Source organism: Oreochromis aureus, linkage group 10 (genome assembly GCF_013358895.1).
Source record: "Oreochromis aureus strain Israel breed Guangdong linkage group 10, ZZ_aureus, whole genome shotgun sequence".
Taxonomy (NCBI): domain Eukaryota; kingdom Metazoa; phylum Chordata; class Actinopteri; order Cichliformes; family Cichlidae; genus Oreochromis; species Oreochromis aureus.
Window position 1 is genome coordinate 17,112,115 of NC_052951.1, and position 17,746 is coordinate 17,129,860.

General features: G+C 39.1%; 1 protein-coding gene across 1 annotated transcript; it reads right to left on the reverse strand.

Moving 5' to 3' along the window:
- Window positions 1–13,377: 13,377 nt before the first annotated feature.
- LOC120442166 (UDP-glucuronosyltransferase 2C1-like) lies at window positions 13,378–17,528 on the reverse strand. Its single transcript, XM_039617997.1, has 4 exons — window positions 17,488–17,528; window positions 16,992–17,290; window positions 16,183–16,896; window positions 13,378–14,202 (listed from the first exon to the last, which is right to left on the reverse strand). The coding sequence occupies exons 2-4, from the start codon at window positions 17,283–17,285 to the stop codon at window positions 13,618–13,620; spliced, it is 1,593 nt and encodes a 530-aa protein (XP_039473931.1). The 5' UTR covers window positions 17,286–17,290; window positions 17,488–17,528; the 3' UTR covers window positions 13,378–13,617.
- Window positions 17,529–17,746: the final 218 nt, after the last annotated feature.

Below are 17,746 nucleotides of genomic sequence, written 5' to 3' on the forward strand. Positions count from 1 at the left end.
TAAACATCAAATACATTTCAACGAATTTAAAAAAAAAAAAAAAAAACACTAAAAAGAAAACAGCCTGTAACTCGAACCTCTGCTGTAGAGGTTTAAAACAACCATTTGTGTAGAAGACAAAACTTCTCAGGCTCTTCACCTACTCACACAACCATTGTTCACAGCCGCTCATCAGTGCAAATGACAGGTCCCCTGGGTCCTAAAGCCTTCCCCATTACACCAGTAAGACCAGACAATAATTGAAAGGTCACACCCAACTGCTGACATTACTCACCCGCGCCCACACAGTCATCCAACAAGCAGGTAAATGGGAGACAGGATTCTTTATAAACAGATGATGATTAGGGAAGTGAGGACAGCTGGGGGAAAACAAGACACAGACAATCAAGACAATCACACAGAGGGGAAACTATGCTCAGTGCAAGACTCAAAAGGAAACTGTCAAAGTAAAACAGGAAATAAATGACCATAAATATCATCCAGAAGAACAAGATGAAAGTGGGGCCCTCAGTCTGATTTGACATGAATTTGTTCTGAACACATCCTCAGAGCAAACATTTAGTAAATAATTGCACCGATGCATTTAACACTAAACTGCGAGTAGTGACTAACGATTCACATAAAGTATCTTTAGTATACGCTTTTTTTGCATATTTTAATATTCTTGGACTTTCTCACATTGTAGTTACAGAAATGCAAGTACATGACATTAAAATATCTTTTTAAAATGGGTTTTGTCAATTAAATTTGATGGTTAGGTGTACATAGGCCCTCCAGTCAAGCAATGATGTTATTAAAAACAAAACAGACTTTCTAATCTAAAACATTTTGCCCTAAATCTTGGTCCTGCAGACCTCTGAGGGTAAGCCCCCTTTCAGAGCTGTCACACACACCTAAGGGTGCAACCCTGCAAGTCCGCTAGCGAAATTTGCCCGCTTTGCTGGCGGCATTTCCTTCCTTAGTCTAGACTGTTCCTCCTGTCCAGACTGAGGCAATAGACAGGTTTTTGTAGACATAATGGATTTTTTACTTGAAATTGAATCATTTATAAGTGTGCTACAAGTAACCCTTTGCATCGCTACTAAACCACAATAATTTACAGTTTATCATCTTCTAATTAAAAATTTATAGAAAAAAAAGATAACCCTCACACTAACCCCAGAACTAACATAGAAACTCCAATATCAACAGAATTTTTACTTATGCTGTGAAAAATGTCGAAATTTCATTTTGACATGTGATGAAGCATGCAAAAAGCCAGACAAGAACTCTAGTTGTGCATAATGACCAGGAATGACCCAATCAAAAAAACAAAACAAAACAACAATTTCTAGTATTTTCAGTGTTTTTGTAGACCTAATTGATTTTTTCTTTTACCAGAAGTTTACTTTGTATCACTACTAAATCACAATTATTAACAGACAATTTGTTATCTTCTAATTAAAATTCTATAAATTCTGGACTTCTATAAATAAAATCTGTGTTTGCATGTTAATAGATGTGAACTCATTAAAACATTTTTATGAGTTCTCCTATTGATGGAGCACTTCCTGAAGACCTTGCTCCAAACTATGTCCTTCAAAATCAACCCAGAGTATGACCTTTCCAGCTTCTTTCCCCTACAAACCTATAAGGTTGACATATTGGTCAAAGAACAAGGTTATGCTGAGCCTGTGGTAAATGGCCTTTGGTGTGTAGGTGACCCAGATCATCTTTCTGTTGCATCCAGTCCATCGTTGAATGATGTCGTGCCGTGAATGGTAAAGTTCATGTGTATGTACAAGCAGACCAACATTAGAATATTATAATTTTCATAAATGTTAAAGCCCAAAGCGCAAACATACTTTACATTAAAAACAGAAGAACCAAGAATATCAAACCACAATATTACTAATTCTGGTGTTTCATTGATTCATGGAGTACCAGTCAAAATGGATGAATATGTCCAAATGAGTGACTTTCTTCTTTTTGCCAGGCTGTATTAGGCATCGCTGTTCTCCTTCCTAACAAACACACCAAAAAAACTTTCTGTATCGAAGAGTTTCCAGCAGCAGATTTGAGCCTTTTTAAAAATTGTTTCTTTGCCAAGATGTTTGGGGTTTTTTTAGCATTTGCGTATACACCCAACTGTGCAGCCTTGCCAATCAGCAAGTGAAATTTTTCCTCCTTTGCTGGTGGCATTTCCTTGTTTAGCCTGTGGCAATAACCCTATCTGAAGTGCAAGTGATCTGCTGTTTCGTGTAGATGTAATAGGTTGTTTTTTTTTTTTTTTTCCATAGACCACAGTTTAATCATTTTAGTAAGTGTGCTGCAACACCACTAGACCACAATAATGGTCAGACATGGCACCATCTTCCAATTAAAAATTCATAGAAACCAAAGAAAGCCTGTTTTTACATGTTAATCTAGAATTGAAAAGAACTCATTGAACTCATTTTATTAAAAGAGAACTCAGCTTTGTTTAGCTTTTATTTTATTGGTCTTTGGCAACACAGAAATGTGAAAATAGCCAAAATAGAGAGGAGCAGCGCAGTGACCACAGACTGCAATATACTCTACCCAGAAGATGGCTTTCTCCATGGGTGTTATTGGCTGATCGCTGTGCAAACTAGCTAAACTGTTGGCTATGAGAACATTATTCTCAAAATGATCAGATTTTCCTTAAAGTCCAAGTTTCAAGAACAAATATCCTCTGAGTGAACTCAACAGAAACCATTTTAGTAAACAGGAAGCAGTTTTTCTTTTAGCACAATTATTCTGTAAGGGCATTAGGGGGAAATGGTGTGGGAAGCTTCATTTGGTCAGCTGGTCAATTTGTTTCAACAGTTCATCTACACAAGGCATTTTGTAGAAGGTACAGCAGCTCTGTCAGTTTGCCTTGACTTTATTCCTCAAAAAAGGAAATTTGAAATTTACACCTCTCAGTTCTCAAAATGATAATTTAATAATACTCCTTCACAGGGACACCTTACCCAAATTACAGAAAATAACTTTGTAGAATTTATTCTATGTTTGTCTTTTGGTGCATTCTTAATCAATTGTCTGTTGAAAAGTGTGACTTGCTATTTGTTTATTTGTACTAAAGCCTGTCCAAAGTGTGTGTGCTCCCATTTCTCTCCTGTTTTAAGAAACTTCTGGCTCAAAAAAAAACCAAAAAAAAAAAAAAAAAAAAACAAAAACCATAATGCTAAAATTGGTTTCAAAATGAAAATTAAGGAAGCCATTGTTTGTGCACAAACCTTTGTCTTTTGGCTGATATAGAGAAAAAAGATACTATATGTTAACAATCCAAAACGCAGTAGTGGAAATATGAATCTTCAACTTTTTGTTACCTTCTGGGGCATCTTGGCAAAGACACCGGCGATTTCCTCTGTAACATCTTTGGGCAAAGCATTGACATGAGTTCCCAGAGTCATGATGATCACTCCATGTTGCCCGGCACTCTGAACAAACTCCTCCAGCTCTGCTGGCAGAGGCCGAGCTGGTTTGCACTGAAATCCTCCTATATAGACAACATTTGGCATAGTGGGGCGAGGGAATTCAAACACAAAATCTGACCTGAACAGCCAAATGTCTGCTTCCTGAAGAATTGAGATGATGTCACATCCACCTTCAATATATTTCTCACACATGGCTGTCATAGACTGGATCCACCAAAAATTTCTGCTGAAATAATAAAATGGCGCGGAAAAAAAATGTTCTTGATCCTCTGGATAAAATTCATTTTGTCTGTTAAGCCGTATCCTGGCACTGGGATATAAGAGAGTGGTGAGGGAGCTAACACAAAGCAGCCTTCTCCACTGGTGATCCAGCGTACGTTGAGCACTAAGGGAAGCTTGAGATATTTGGCTAGAATAAGCCCTGGGGCCAAAGCTGGATCAGCTAGAGCCAGATCATACTCGGAATCTCTTGATCATATTTTGATCATCAAAAATATGTTTGATAGCATCATACCACAGTGAATGTGCAAAGCAAAGATATTAAACCAGGGGTCCCCAATCTCAGTCCACGAGGGCCGGTGTCCCTGCAGGTTTTAGATCTCACCCTGGGTCAACACACCTGAATCACATGATTAGCTCATTACCAGGCCTCTGGAGAACTTCAAGACATGTTGAGAAGGTAATTTATCCATTTAAATCAGCTGTGATGGATCAAGGACACATCTAAAACCTGCAGGGACACCGGCCCTCGTGGACTGAGATTGGGACCCTTGTATTAAACCCTTGGTGAGTTTGAAGAAGGTCAGTGGTCCTCCCTCTCTTTGCACCTAAAAAACAAATGCATGACAAAAAGTTGTAAAGAACTTATCTCATGAATCAGTAGGGATTAAAATATATATAATAATTATATACCTTTATCTGCTCCTGTAGGAACACATAATAATTGCTCAAAATTTACAGCCATTTCAACTGTAATGGATGTGTATAGATCAGACTTTTCAGGGATGTACCAGCTCGTGGAGGCCCTGATCACAGTCAGATTGTGTCCTCTAGCACAAGGTTATTATCGTTAACTAAAACTAACGAAATAACGAAAACTAGAAGTGAAAAAACATTTTCGTTAACGGAAATAAAAATAAAAACGAAAAAAGGAAAACTAACTAAAACTGTAATGAGTGTTCACAAAACTAACTAAAATTAACTGAATTTATAGCAAAAATGTGTTTAGTTTTCGTTGATGTGTGCGTGTCATACAATAGTCAAGGGTGAAAAAGAAGTTTAGTTTCCAGGTTTTTTTCTTGCTGTGTCTCATTATGCCAGCAGGTGGCAGTACGTTAGTCGAGTCGTCTGTGTTGATGCTCCGTCCACGCGCAGAATCATTACAGGAAAAGTCGGGAGAAAGCGCCAGAGTCCAATTTGGGATTACTTTGAATATGACTGTTTTGGATAAAGCAAGTGTCTTGTAGTGGAAAGAGACAAATTATGAGGGACATTTCTAAAGGGAAAAAAAAATCCCACAAACCTTAAAGTGCACTTGAAAAGCTCACACAAGAAGGCTAACCTAGCTTACCTTGAGAAGGTAAGGGAGCACACTCAACCCTCATCCCCAGAAACAGAAGCTAACCCCAGGCAAGGCAGCGTGATGCATCCCGAGACAACAGGACTGGGATATCTACATAACTGTGTGAGTCAATTGCCTTCAAAAAGTTTATCAATTCACTTGAACCAAAATTACGAACACCCAGTGCTGCAAGAGTTAATAGTCTCATTGCGGACAAGATATACATTTTATAGTTGCCTGGTATCAACTAATCTATTTATTTATTTATTTAAAGAACCCATAGGTGGGAATGTGAGTTGTCTGTCTCTGCGTGTTAACCCTGCGACAGACAGGCGACCTGTCCAGGGTGCAGGGTATGGTAGCTGGAATAGCAACATACCTAAGGATAAGCAGAAGAGAATGACTGATATGATGAAACTGGGATTTTGTTACACTTAATTATTGCAAACACAACTAAAACTATAACTGAAACTAATCAAAACTAAACTGAAACTAAGGATTTTCAAAAAAATAAAAACTAAACTAAACTAGCAAACAATTGGTAAAAACTAACTAATATAAAATTGAAAATCTGAAGTCAAAACTAAATAAAAATAAAAACTAATGAAAATTGCAAAACTATTAAAACCCTGCTCTAGCATGAAGTTCTTTGAGCAAGATTTTCATATTGATCCAGTGACTGCCATCTAAAAGAACCACAAGAATACTTCCTCCATTGCATTGTGGTGTATATAAAATCAGGAATACACTGAGGAAAATGAGCATACCAGAGGCATGATGGGATGTCATGGCTCCTATAATATCAAAGAAAGAAATAATCACCCCAGTGACCTCAAATGATATCAAGTAATCACAATATAAAGAAGCAGATTTTGCTCTTTAACCAAACATGTAGAACTGCACATTATATACTTGCAAGCACTAGAAGATTTACATTAGCCTGTTAACCAAATAGTCACCAAAATTAAAGGACAATGTTTTAGGAAATTCCTTACCTGTGGTCGAAAGACACTACAGCTGTCTCGCTTGCCCATAGACTGTTCTTTTACTCGTAAAGCAGTTACATCCATCACGTAAAATACATTTAGTCAGTTTCTCAATTTCAGCACAGCTGTTATATTTAACTTTGCATGTTCAAGGTACTAGCTTGTCAGGGTTTAGGGGAATTTGGACCCAAAATAGGTTTGAACAAACACAAACAAACCTTTATTCTGATCAGGGAGCAAATCCAGGTAGCTGAAGACAACAAAGAACTAAGGAAAACGTAGGGCTTAAATACATATGAGGTAATCAGGGAATAAGACACAGCTGGGAAATAAAGGTGCAGGTGAACTGAGTCAATTAACGAGCAAGAGGGGAAGTAAAACTGAACACAAAACACGAGACGAAGGACTGTCAACATAAAACGAGAAGTAATGTGCACACTGAGACTCAGACAAAGACACATTAGCTTGACACTAGGACAGGTGATAAACAGACGTGGAGACACATGACAGACTGGGGAGACAAAACATCTCTCTAAAACATATTTTAGAGAGACAACAGGAGATGCTGAAGACGGAACACTGACTGGACACACAAAAGGAACAGACACAAAAGCAAACAAGTACCGCAACCTAGAAACATGAGCAACTAAAACTCAGAGGCTCAACAACTAAACATCAACATCTCATAATTCCAAAGGAAGAATTAAAGCTGCAAGCAGCGTTATGAGGGCCCTCGCACACCTGGCGCTTCGAGACACGCCCAACTCCTACAACCAGCACGTCCGATCTGATGTCAGATTGATGGAATTCATGCATTTAACCACCAGCTAACATTTCATCTCATTCAATCATGATAATTAGTCGTCCCACTAGGTGGCGCTCTAACCATTACTGACAAATGGCATAAAAAACATTTCCGAGCTCGAGTCTCATCACGCTTACGACCTTTGGGAGAGATTGGACATTGTGTCTTTGAGTGATAGCAGATTACTGCTTTTTGGCGAGTGATTGAAACTCCACGTGCCGCCATGACCACCCGCTTCCCTAAACGTAAAAGCTTCGCAATTTAACATCAAAAGGTCTTTAGATTCCACACAGGAGATCGCGGCAATGTGATGAAATCCCTTGGAGGAGTTCGTCAAAGAACGGTGCCTGAAAGGAGGGGAAAATGTCGCCAAAATTACACATTCATTTTAAAATGGCTGACTTCCTGTTGGATTTGGGATATTGCTCCAAGAGACTTTTTTGTACATCTTGATATTTCCCATAAGCTCACCAGGTTTCAGACTCATAGATAAAACACAGAGCAGGGGCTGTTGTTTTGAAATTTTGTAGGGGGCGCTCTGGAGCCATTTTGCACTATTCAAGGAAAGTGATCACATAACAACAAAGCGCTCATCACATTGGAGGTGTGCGCCAAATTTTAAGACTTCTTAAACTTTCCAAGCCCCTCAAAATCCACTTCATCTTTCATGATGAACTGCATTGCCACCAGGGTGCGCCGTTCAGTTTAAACTCACAATTTTCTCAGTGAAGCATCACGAGGGACTGATGGTGACATTCACCACTTTTGAGGATGCCACGATGGACCCGTGAAAATCAGTACAACAAAGTGAAAGACCTGACATTTCCCGTTGCCACTAGGTGGCGCTCTTCGTATTCTTGACAATGGGCAGATCAATCTGTTCAGGGCGGGTCTAACATCATGCCTGTAAAGTCTGGTACTGATCAGACTGAATTTCATTGAGTTATACTAATTTGTTTCTTCATGGCGAGATATCAATGTTCGCCATGCTGCTGGGGTCACACCCTTTTGCGAAAAGTCACAGTTTTCACTATAACCCAAGACCAACTGCTTAAGGCTTTCCTGGAGAAATTTGAGGCTGCAGATGTCAACCATAACAATACTGTACCCCAAAGTGTAAAACATGACATTTCCTGTTCCCACTAGGTGACGCTGTCCCTGGTGTCAAATATGGCAGTTGAAATATGTTCAGGGGTGGAGCCTTATCATATATGTGCTCTTTGGTCCAGGTTGGACCATGTATGAGGGAATGAGAGACAATAAGATTTTCATGGTGAGTCATCGAAATTACCGCGGCGCCACGGCCTCACAGTATCGCGAAAACTCATAAGCTCCGCAATTTAACATGGCCCAGGTGTGTAGTTGACACTGAACAAAGATGAAGTTTATACGACCAAATCCCAAGGAGGAGTTCGAAAAAGTTCGAGGCATGGAAATGGCAAAATTAGAGCCAAAATGTCACCTTCACCTCTAAATTGCGGACTTCCTGTTGGGTTTGCGTCATATGGTCCCACTGACTTTTTTGTTCGTCTTGGGATGATACACATGTGTGCCAGATTTCATACATGTAGCTCAAACGATGTGTTCGTAGGGCTGCATTTAACAAGGCATAGGTGGCGCTACAGAGCCATTTCCCAATGCTCATATGTAAAACCATTAAAATACAAAATTTTTCACCAGACCTGGCATGTGTGCAAAATTTCATGAGTTTTTGAGCATGTTAAAGCCCTCAAAAAGGCCCTTGTTTTGCCTGAATAATAATAATAAGAAGAAGAAACGGAGCAGATACAATAGGGCCTTCGCACTCTCAGTGCTCGGGCCCTAAAAAGTCCGAACAAACTCAGAAACCATGGTCAAATACACTACACCATGACAAAATCTAATCAACCATTTCATAATTGTTTTTTATGCCAAAAGAAATGGACATTTATATAAAAGAAGAAAATTTGTTTGAATTTGAAGTTTCCAGAAATTTCTGATCTCTTTCAGAAATACAGTTTGAACAAAGCTCCAATCAGCACTTGTATAAATGGGTAAGTGCTCTATAAACCAGTTTGAATACTCAGGTAGGGTAGAAAACCACTACACAAGAACCAGTCCATTTACGATAAGCATGGTGATACATGCATGCGGCCTAGGACATGTTAGATCACAGATCAGTGGTCCCCATTAAATTTTTCACCTGGTCCAACTCACCACTACCTAGCCCTGAGCCCTGGATGGGCTGGGCATGCTCAAATGTATAATGAAGATCTCCTGGGAGATCTTTTTGAAAACTTTGAAAGGATTCCGAGGAAACTGAGTCCAATTGGAACATGTTCAACACATGTACTGCTGATACACGTATACAGAGCCTCAGCTGCAAGGTGTTTGGCAGCTGTTATACAGGTAATCCCCAACAAATGAACTACCTCTGGCACTTTAATTCAGTAATAGTACATAATATACTGTTTCAACATGTAGAGGACTTAAAATGTAGTGGAGTAGTAAAAAAAATAGCGATGGGACGTACTGTGACAAGGCTTGAGAGCATGTATTGCAACATTTTGAGCTTTTCTCTTTCATTAAAGTATTACCCATAAAAAGCATATGAATAATGAAATATAGAGAGACTGCTGTACAGCTTTGTGTCTTGGGATGTATGTGTGTTTATATGTAGGGGGCAGCGTTTTTGTATGATGTTCTTTTGTGTGTATGTGTTGGAGAAACACCCTTTCGTTTTGCCTGCACTATGGTTGTATGCAGAGCAAACTGACAGTAAAGCTTCATTTGATTTAATATAGTACAGCAACTCAAGATAAATAAAAGGGTTTCATTGCATATTCTAATATTCTTTTAAGTATGTAGTGATTTTGTGCTCACAATAAATAATGACATTGTACACACCACAGACAGGAAGTCTATAGGAAACCATTTATACACGTTTCATATACACGACCAAAGTTGTACAAATACAATGTAAGATTTCTTCAGGTTGTAGTTACATAACATATCATTATACTACGGTGGCCCTGAAGTGCAAACCACAAAAACAAATCACAAACGCACAACAAATTGAAAAGCGCAAAACAAATTGAAAAGCGCAAAACAAATTGAAAAGCGCAAAACAAATTGAAAAGCGCAAAAACAAATTGAAAAGCGCAAAAACAAATTCACTTAACGCAAAAACAAATTGAAAAGCGCAAAACAAATCACAAAACGCACAACAAATTGAAAAGCGCAAAACAAATTGAAAAGCGCAAAAACAAATTGAAAAGCGCAACAACAAATTGAAAAGCGCAACAACAAATCACTTAACGCAAAAACAAATTGAAAAGCGCAAAACAAATTCACTTAACGCAAAAACAAATTGAAAAGCGCAAAAAACAAAAAAACCAAACCGGAAGAGGTAGGTACCAATGCTGCAACAACAGGCATCACTGATTGGATGATGGATCCGTAGCCTTTTGAACTGGAAGTTGTTCTGTTCGGAAGTTAGGTGACTGCTCTACCAACTTTTTCCACAACTTGGACAAAACATGTTGGCTGTATCCCAATTCAGGGTCTGCAGCCTTAAAGGCTGCATTTTAAGGCCGATTACGTCACAGCGGCGCGCAAGGCTGTCCCAATTCAAAGGCTGCTCGAAATGCGGCCCTCAAATTCGGCCTTCATTTCCCTGAATTTTAAGGCTGTGGCGGTGTAGGCTTCGTGGCCCAACATATCCCACAATTTATAGCGCGGCAGTCACTGTGGATAATTTTGCCGCAGACGGCAGAAGCGTAGCGGCGAAGAGTAAACTGTTAAACGTAAGTACTGAATATGATGTCACTTTTTATGTGCAAATGTTTAATAATGAGGAACATTAAAACACTACTGTTGGCCACATGTCGGCAAAGTTATTTGCCATTAGTGATGTTTGTACTTTCAGCCTTTACTTTGTTTTAAAGCATTTAAAATATAATAATACAATAGTTGACCTTAATCTTACAGAGAATGTGATGATTTTATGGATAATTAAAGTCAGTCATATATCCACAAACACAACAAGCTGAAAGTCAGTGATGCTGCTCGGTTTGCAGTCCTGAATATGACGGCACAAGCAGGATTCACTGCACTGTTAATGTTAGCTATGTTATATTGCTGCCTCTGTTCGGTGGTGTCGAGCCAAACGGACTTTAACGTGTGTTTGAACGAGCTGACGGTTCACTCGTTAAGCTGAAAGAAGATGCTTTAATCACAGGAGTCACACATGTGTCCACTGGACCATCTGGGAACTCTTCTTGTTTAGCACTCGTAATAACACAAACACTAAATCCTCCTTCTCTTGTGCTGTTTTGTAGCAGTGTATACACCTGAGACTGTCACCTGTCTGTCTGTCCTGCACTCTCTCTGTTTCTTTCTCTCTGATTGTGGAATAAAAGTATGAACATGTATTTATAAGTTACACTTGTGTTTGAATCCTGCAGCTTATCACACATTTGATTTCCATGTGTGACAACTGCAAGTGTCCAGAGTGAGGACAGACTGAGGGACCCACTGCTGCACATCATCTGTGAGGCTTTGCACCCTGATGATCCACCAGGACAAACTCAGCAGTGTGTGAGGAAGAGGAGGAGGAAGAGCCAGCAGCAGCTGACAGATGGGGAGAATAGACAGACTGTTCCTGTTTGTGAAGGACTGCTAGAAACATTTAAAATAACTAATTGTCTGTCCTGAATCAGTCTTATTAGGTAATGTTCAGATAATTTGATCATTCCAGTGTTTTCAGTGTGGAGAAAGTACTCAGAGCCTTCAAGTTACACACTATGAAAGGCAGCAACAAGTTTAATATTCAGAAACCTAAAGTATGTATCAGCAGCAGAATGGAGCTAAAAATAAATGTTTGTTTCAGTTCTATGAAGCTTTGAGTATTTTGGATTAGTAGTACTGCTGTGTTTGTTGCATCATATTGCTGTAATTGTTTATATGCTTTATATATTCTGAGGTAAGTTGATCTATAGTGTTACATCATATTCTATAAGGATGTTATGTGTTTGTATACTTTCTGCCCAGTTTGACCCATTTAGCAGAAGTCGGCCTGTTTAAGGCTCTGATATCTATTCTGTATGACTTAAAGCAGTTATGACATGGTCTGATTTTCTCACCCAATAAAGGGATATTTAATATATCAGTCTACTCTTCATTCTATCAGACAGTTATCACAGCTCGACGTTTTCTTTTTACACATATATGTAAGCATTGAGCCAAATTTAGTAATGCCAACATATTACACGGACAATATTTGTCTCTTATATATAATATATCTACATATACACTGTCAAAGATACTTGTCTTTGAGTGAAGATTTAAGGTGATAGGACATATAAATAACTGCAACTTGAATCTTTACTGAAGCTCAGTATTAGACACAGAGTTCACTCACATGAATTTCACTCACATGTGCTGTACCAGTGTACCTGCACATGTGATGTGACAATAGAAGTGATTTGATTTGAGAGTTCAAACTCACTGCTGTAATAACTTATGATTAATATAATAACTATGATATTGGCCATATCATATTTACACTGACTTTAGTCTCATGAACAACATTAGCTAATTATTATTTACTAGCTAATCTTAAATGACTGTTCAGTACAGATATGAAGGCCAGCAATCATATTTTACAGTCCTGTGGTCTCAGCCTCAGATACGTATTAAATCACACAAAGCTCGTGTAGAAACAAACACACGAACAAAATATGTTCTCCTTCATTTCCGTCAAAGCTGTATGAAACGTTTCCAGCGGTTGGTGTTATGGTTGCTAGGCAACCTGGGCAGCGCGACGGAGGCTAGACCGTCCCATTTCACAAGCCTCGCACTTCCGGCCTTAGCGTTTTTAAGTACGCAGCCCTTGAGGATCGTTGAAGCTGCGTACTTTAGGGCTGCAGACCCTGAATTGGGATACAGCCGTTGACTGCTCTTTCTCATAACCACGTTCGGCAGAACAACTTCCGGTTCAAAAGGCTACCGGATCCATCATCCAATCAGTGATGCCTGTTGTTGCAGCATTGGTACCTACCTCTTCCGGTTTGGTTTTTGTTTTTGTGTTTTGTGATTTGTTGTTGCGCTTTTCAATTTGTTTTTGCGTTAAGTGAATTTGTTTTTGCGCTTTTCAATTTGTTTTTGCGTTAAGTGATTTGTTGTTGCGCTTTTCAATTTGTTTTTGCGTTAAGAGATTTGTTTTTGCGCTTTTCAATTTGTTTTTGCGCTTTTCAAATTGTTTTTGCGCTTTTCCATTTGTTTTTGCGCTTTTCAATTTGTTTTTGCGCTTTTCAAATTGTTTTTGCGCTTTTCAAATTGTTTTTGCGCTTTTCCATTTGTTGTGCGTGTTGTGATTTGTTTTTGTGGTTTGCACTTCAGGGCCACCGTATTATACAGTGGGTTTTGTCGATTAAATGTGATGGTTAGGTGTACATAAACCCTCCAATAGCAACAACATTTTTGCCAATACTGTTAAAATTATGATTAGATTTTTTAACATGTGATGCACCAAGCGAAAAGCCAGAAAAACAATCCCAGCTGTGCTTTAAGGAAACCAAGCAATAACAGAATCAACAAATAGACTTTCTAAAGGTTTAAGTGTTTGTTATTTTAACTTTATTGCCTTTGAATATAACTAAAAAGTTATTACGTGGAACAGTTTCATTGAACAGTTTGTAATGTTGTAATGTTGGTCCAGCAAACTTGTTGGCTATGTAGAAGAGGGTTAATCATTTACAACTGTGCTACAAGTAACTCTTTGCATTAAAACTAAACCACAGTAAGTAATAGACATAGTATGTCATCTTCCAAATGGAAATTATTTTAACTTTGTTTAGTTTTTATCTTTCTTTGTCTTCGGCAGCACAGAAATCTGAAAACAGCCACAACAGAGAGAAGCAGAGCAGTGACTGCAGACAGCAATATGAGCACTACATCTAAACAGTAGTAAGAGTACCAGGGCATCTTATAAGCCTCTGTACGCAGGTGACGAGCCCCTTTGTGGCGCATCACATACTCTACCCAGAAGACGGCCTGCTCCATGGGTGTTATTGGCTGATCTCTGTGCAAACGTGACATTCGTTCAATGTTCTGCCTGTAGCTCTCTTGATGGATCACTTCCTTAAGGCCTTGCTCAAAACTGTGGCCATTAACATCAACTAGCTGAATGATCTTTGCAGCTCCTCTCTCCTGCAGTCGTAGAAGGTTGTCATACTGGTCGAAGAACAAGGGTATGCCGAGCACAGGGACCCCATAGTAAATGGCCTCCTGGACACCATTAGTTCCTCCATGAGCTACAAAGACTTTGGTCTGTGGATGACCCAGAAGATCTTTCTGTGGCATCCAGTCGACTATTAGAGTGTTGTTTCCCAGTGTAGAGGGACGGTCTCCTTTATGCTTCCAGATAACCTGGTAAGAAAAAACAAAGAAAGATTTCCCCATTAACCCTGAGACTTTAAAAAACACTTAACAGACCTACACAGAATTAACCTAGATGCAAATTCAGACTAAAATCTTAAATGTTAATGAGTTTTAAGTAGGGGTGCAACGGATCACGGTTGATCCGAACCGAACCGATCTCTCTCCACGGTTCGGTACGCACGTGATCCGAAGATTCAAAAAGAAAAAAAAGTATGCGTATGGTGCGCGGTGGGTCTGTCAAGCGATAGTTATGGTCAGCGCTAGCGGTCCAAGTAGCGAGCAGAGGAGTTTATGGCACTTAAGCAGCCCTTTGCTGCCCAGTCCGACCGGGCTAAAGCTATTACTAAAGCTAATGGGGTGTTTAGCTGCAGACGGAGGCCGTACTCCGTTGTACAAAACAAGGGTTTAAACTGTGATGAACGTGCTTGAGCCACGCTATGATATCTCGCTTATGCGCGTCCACTTCAGTGACAAGATCGCCCAAGCATGTATGAGCAGGAGAAGTTTAAAGTTATGGCTGAACTGTCCCAGGCATCTTCTGTTGCTCTAACTACAAATGGGTGGAGCTCCAGGGCAACGGAAAGCCACGTGACCCCTCGTTATATCACAGCGGAGTGGTAGCTACAAAGCCCTGCACTATAGATTACATTAGATTAGATGAAACTTTATTTATCCCTCGGGTGGGTTCAAACTGAAATTCAGTTTCCAGTAGCACAGCACCGACAGAAGTTGCAGAATGTGAGCAGAAATATACCATATATACACATTTATAAATACAGAGAATACAAAAGGGATAAATAGAATAAATAGGAATAAGAATACAAGGGAACGCCACATTTTAAGTATTGTGAGTCTATTACACCGTTGGATATTAACAAAAACTATTGCACAGTGAAAAGGCACTACAGCTACTTGTTCCCCTCTCCTCTGTCCCCGTTTCCCCTCCAGCGAGGAGTCAAACAGTTTGTGGGACAAAGGACTTTTTAAGTCTGCTGGTCCTTGACTTTGGGAGAAGCAACCTGTCACTGAACAGACTCCTCTGGTTGTTTATGGCCGTGTGCAGCAGAGGATGCAGAGGCTGCCCAGCATGGTCCATAATGTCCATATTGCACCTTAATTTGTTTTTATATAAGTGCGTGGAATGAGTCTTCAGTTGAATGTTTTTTAATAGGCAAAAAATACTTAAATAAATAAATGGCGAGTCGAATTTTTGTCTTTTTTTTTTTCTCTTTTTGCTGATCCGAAAATTTATCCGATCCGTGACTTAAAAACCGTGATCCGATCCGAACCGTGAAATTTTTGATCCGTTGCACCCCTAGTTTTAAGTAACTTTTCCAGGGGTTATATGATTTAAAGGATCACGGAAGTGTCATAATTTGCTGTTCCTTTCAATGTTGATGCTGTTTACAGTGGTTAAAATGTCAAGACATCAAAAGCAAGCATGTTTACAACCTAATGCAAAAACAATATACGTCAAAGGAACTCTATGGGAGGGACACCTTACCCTAATTCAAGTTACAGAAAAGAACTTCTTTATAGTGTTTATTCTATTTTTGCCTTTTGGAGCATTTTTATGCTAAGTGTGACTCTCTATTTCGTTATTTGTATTAACAGTCTAACCAAGGTATCTGTCCTAAATTTTTCCTTGCGTTATTTTTTTTTTTTTTTTAAGTGTAACTGTAATTTTATTTTATTGGTAACCTATGCCAGCATTAAATATACTGTCTTTTTGTGTAGACTCTTAAAGACTATAAATTTAGCCTTCCTGACTAATAACATACCACTCCATCCTTTCATAAATTTACAGACACTTCTGGCTCTAAATGCACCAAGAATGCTAAACTGTGGTTTCTGAATGGCAATGCAAAAACACAGTGTATCTATTGGCTGATATGGACAAATTAAAATACGATAGGTTAACAATCCAAAACGCAGCAGTGGAAATATGAATCTTTAACTTTTTGTTACCTTCTGGGGCATCTTGGCAAAGACACCGGCGACTTCCTCTGTAACATCTTTGGGCAAAGCATTGACATGAGTTCCCAGAGTCATGATGATCACTCCATGTTGCCCGGCGCTCTGAACAAACTCCTCCAGCTCTGCTGGCAGAGGCTGAGCTGGTTTGCACTGAAATCCTCCTATATAGACAACATTTGGCATAGTGGGGCGAGGGAATTCAAACACAAAATCTGACCTGAACAGCCAAATGTCTGCTTCCTGAAGTAGTGAGATGACGTCACATCCACCCTCAATATACTTATCACATATGTCATTATATACTGGGTCCACCAGAAATTTCTGCTGGAACAGTATGATGCTATAGAAAAAAATGTTCTTGATCCTCTGGATGAAATTCATTTTGTCTGTTAAGCCGGATCCTGGCACTGGGATATAAGAGAGTGGCGAGGGAGCTAACACAAAGTGGCCTTCTCCACTGGTGATCCAGCGTACATTGAGCACTAAGGGAAGCTTGAGATATTTGGCTAAAATAAGCCCTGGGGCCAAAGCTGGATCAGTAAGAACCAGATCATACTGGGAATCTCTTAATCTTTTGATCATATTTTGATCATCAAAAATATATTTCAAAGCATCATACCACAGTGAATGTGCATAAGAAATTAAAGAAAAAAATTTCTTGGTGAGTTTGATGGAAGTCATCACTGATGCCCCCTCTCTTTGCACCTAAAAAATGGATGAGAAAAAGTGAAAAAGAGAAACATGTCTCATAAATAACAGAGTATTTATATTCTGAGTCATCACATACACTAATCACATACCTTCACCTGCTCCTCTAGACACCCACCAAAAAAGTGCTCAGTATTTACAGCCATTTCAACTGTAATGGATGTGTATAGATCAGACTTTTCAGGGATGTACCAGCTCGTGGAGGCCCTGATCACAGTCAGATTGTGTCCCCTAGCATGAAGTTCTTCAAGCAAGATTTTCATATTGATCCAGTGGCTGCCATCTAAAGGAAACACCAGAATGTTTCCTCCATCGCAATGTGGTGTAAATGAAATGAGGAATAAACTGAGGAAAGCAAGCATCCCACAGACATGATGGGATGCCATGGCTCCTATAATATCAGAGAGAAATAATCACCTCAGTGATCTCATAAATGACATCAAGTATCCACAATATAAAGAAAAAATATTTGCTCTTCAGCCAAATATTTAGAGCTATACAATACTTGCAAGCACTGGAATATTTACATGATTCTTTTACCCAAATAGACACCAAAATTAAAGGACAGTGTTTTAGGAAATTCCTTACCTTGGGTTGAGAGATCCAACTGCTGTCTAGCCTGCCCACAGAAAGACTGTTCTTCAAATCTAGTCTAGTTTGCCTAACTCTCTGAATCTGGAGTTTGAACTCCAGATTCAGAGATTCTTTCACTTGTAAATGAGTTACATCCATCACGAATAATTTTACATAACATAATAGAGGTGCTATGGATGTTCATTAAATTTTTCTCATTTTTTTATAATTTTATGACTTTATGTTATTTGTCATGTTTTTATTTGTTTCCTAA

Excerpts from the sequence above, each read along its gene's own strand:
- LOC120442166 (XM_039617997.1), bottom strand. The coding sequence starts at position 17,285 with ATGGCATCCCATCATGTCTGTGGGATGCTTGCTTTCCTCAGTTTATTC. Across the intron at positions 16,897-16,991 it reads GTCTAGAGGAGCAGGTGAAG|GTGCAAAGAGAGGGGGCATC; the intron begins GTATGTGATTAG and ends TCCATTTTTTAG. Across the intron at positions 14,203-16,182 it reads TTGCCAAGATGCCCCAGAAG|GTTATCTGGAAGCATAAAGG; the intron begins GTAACAAAAAGT and ends TTTTCTTACCAG.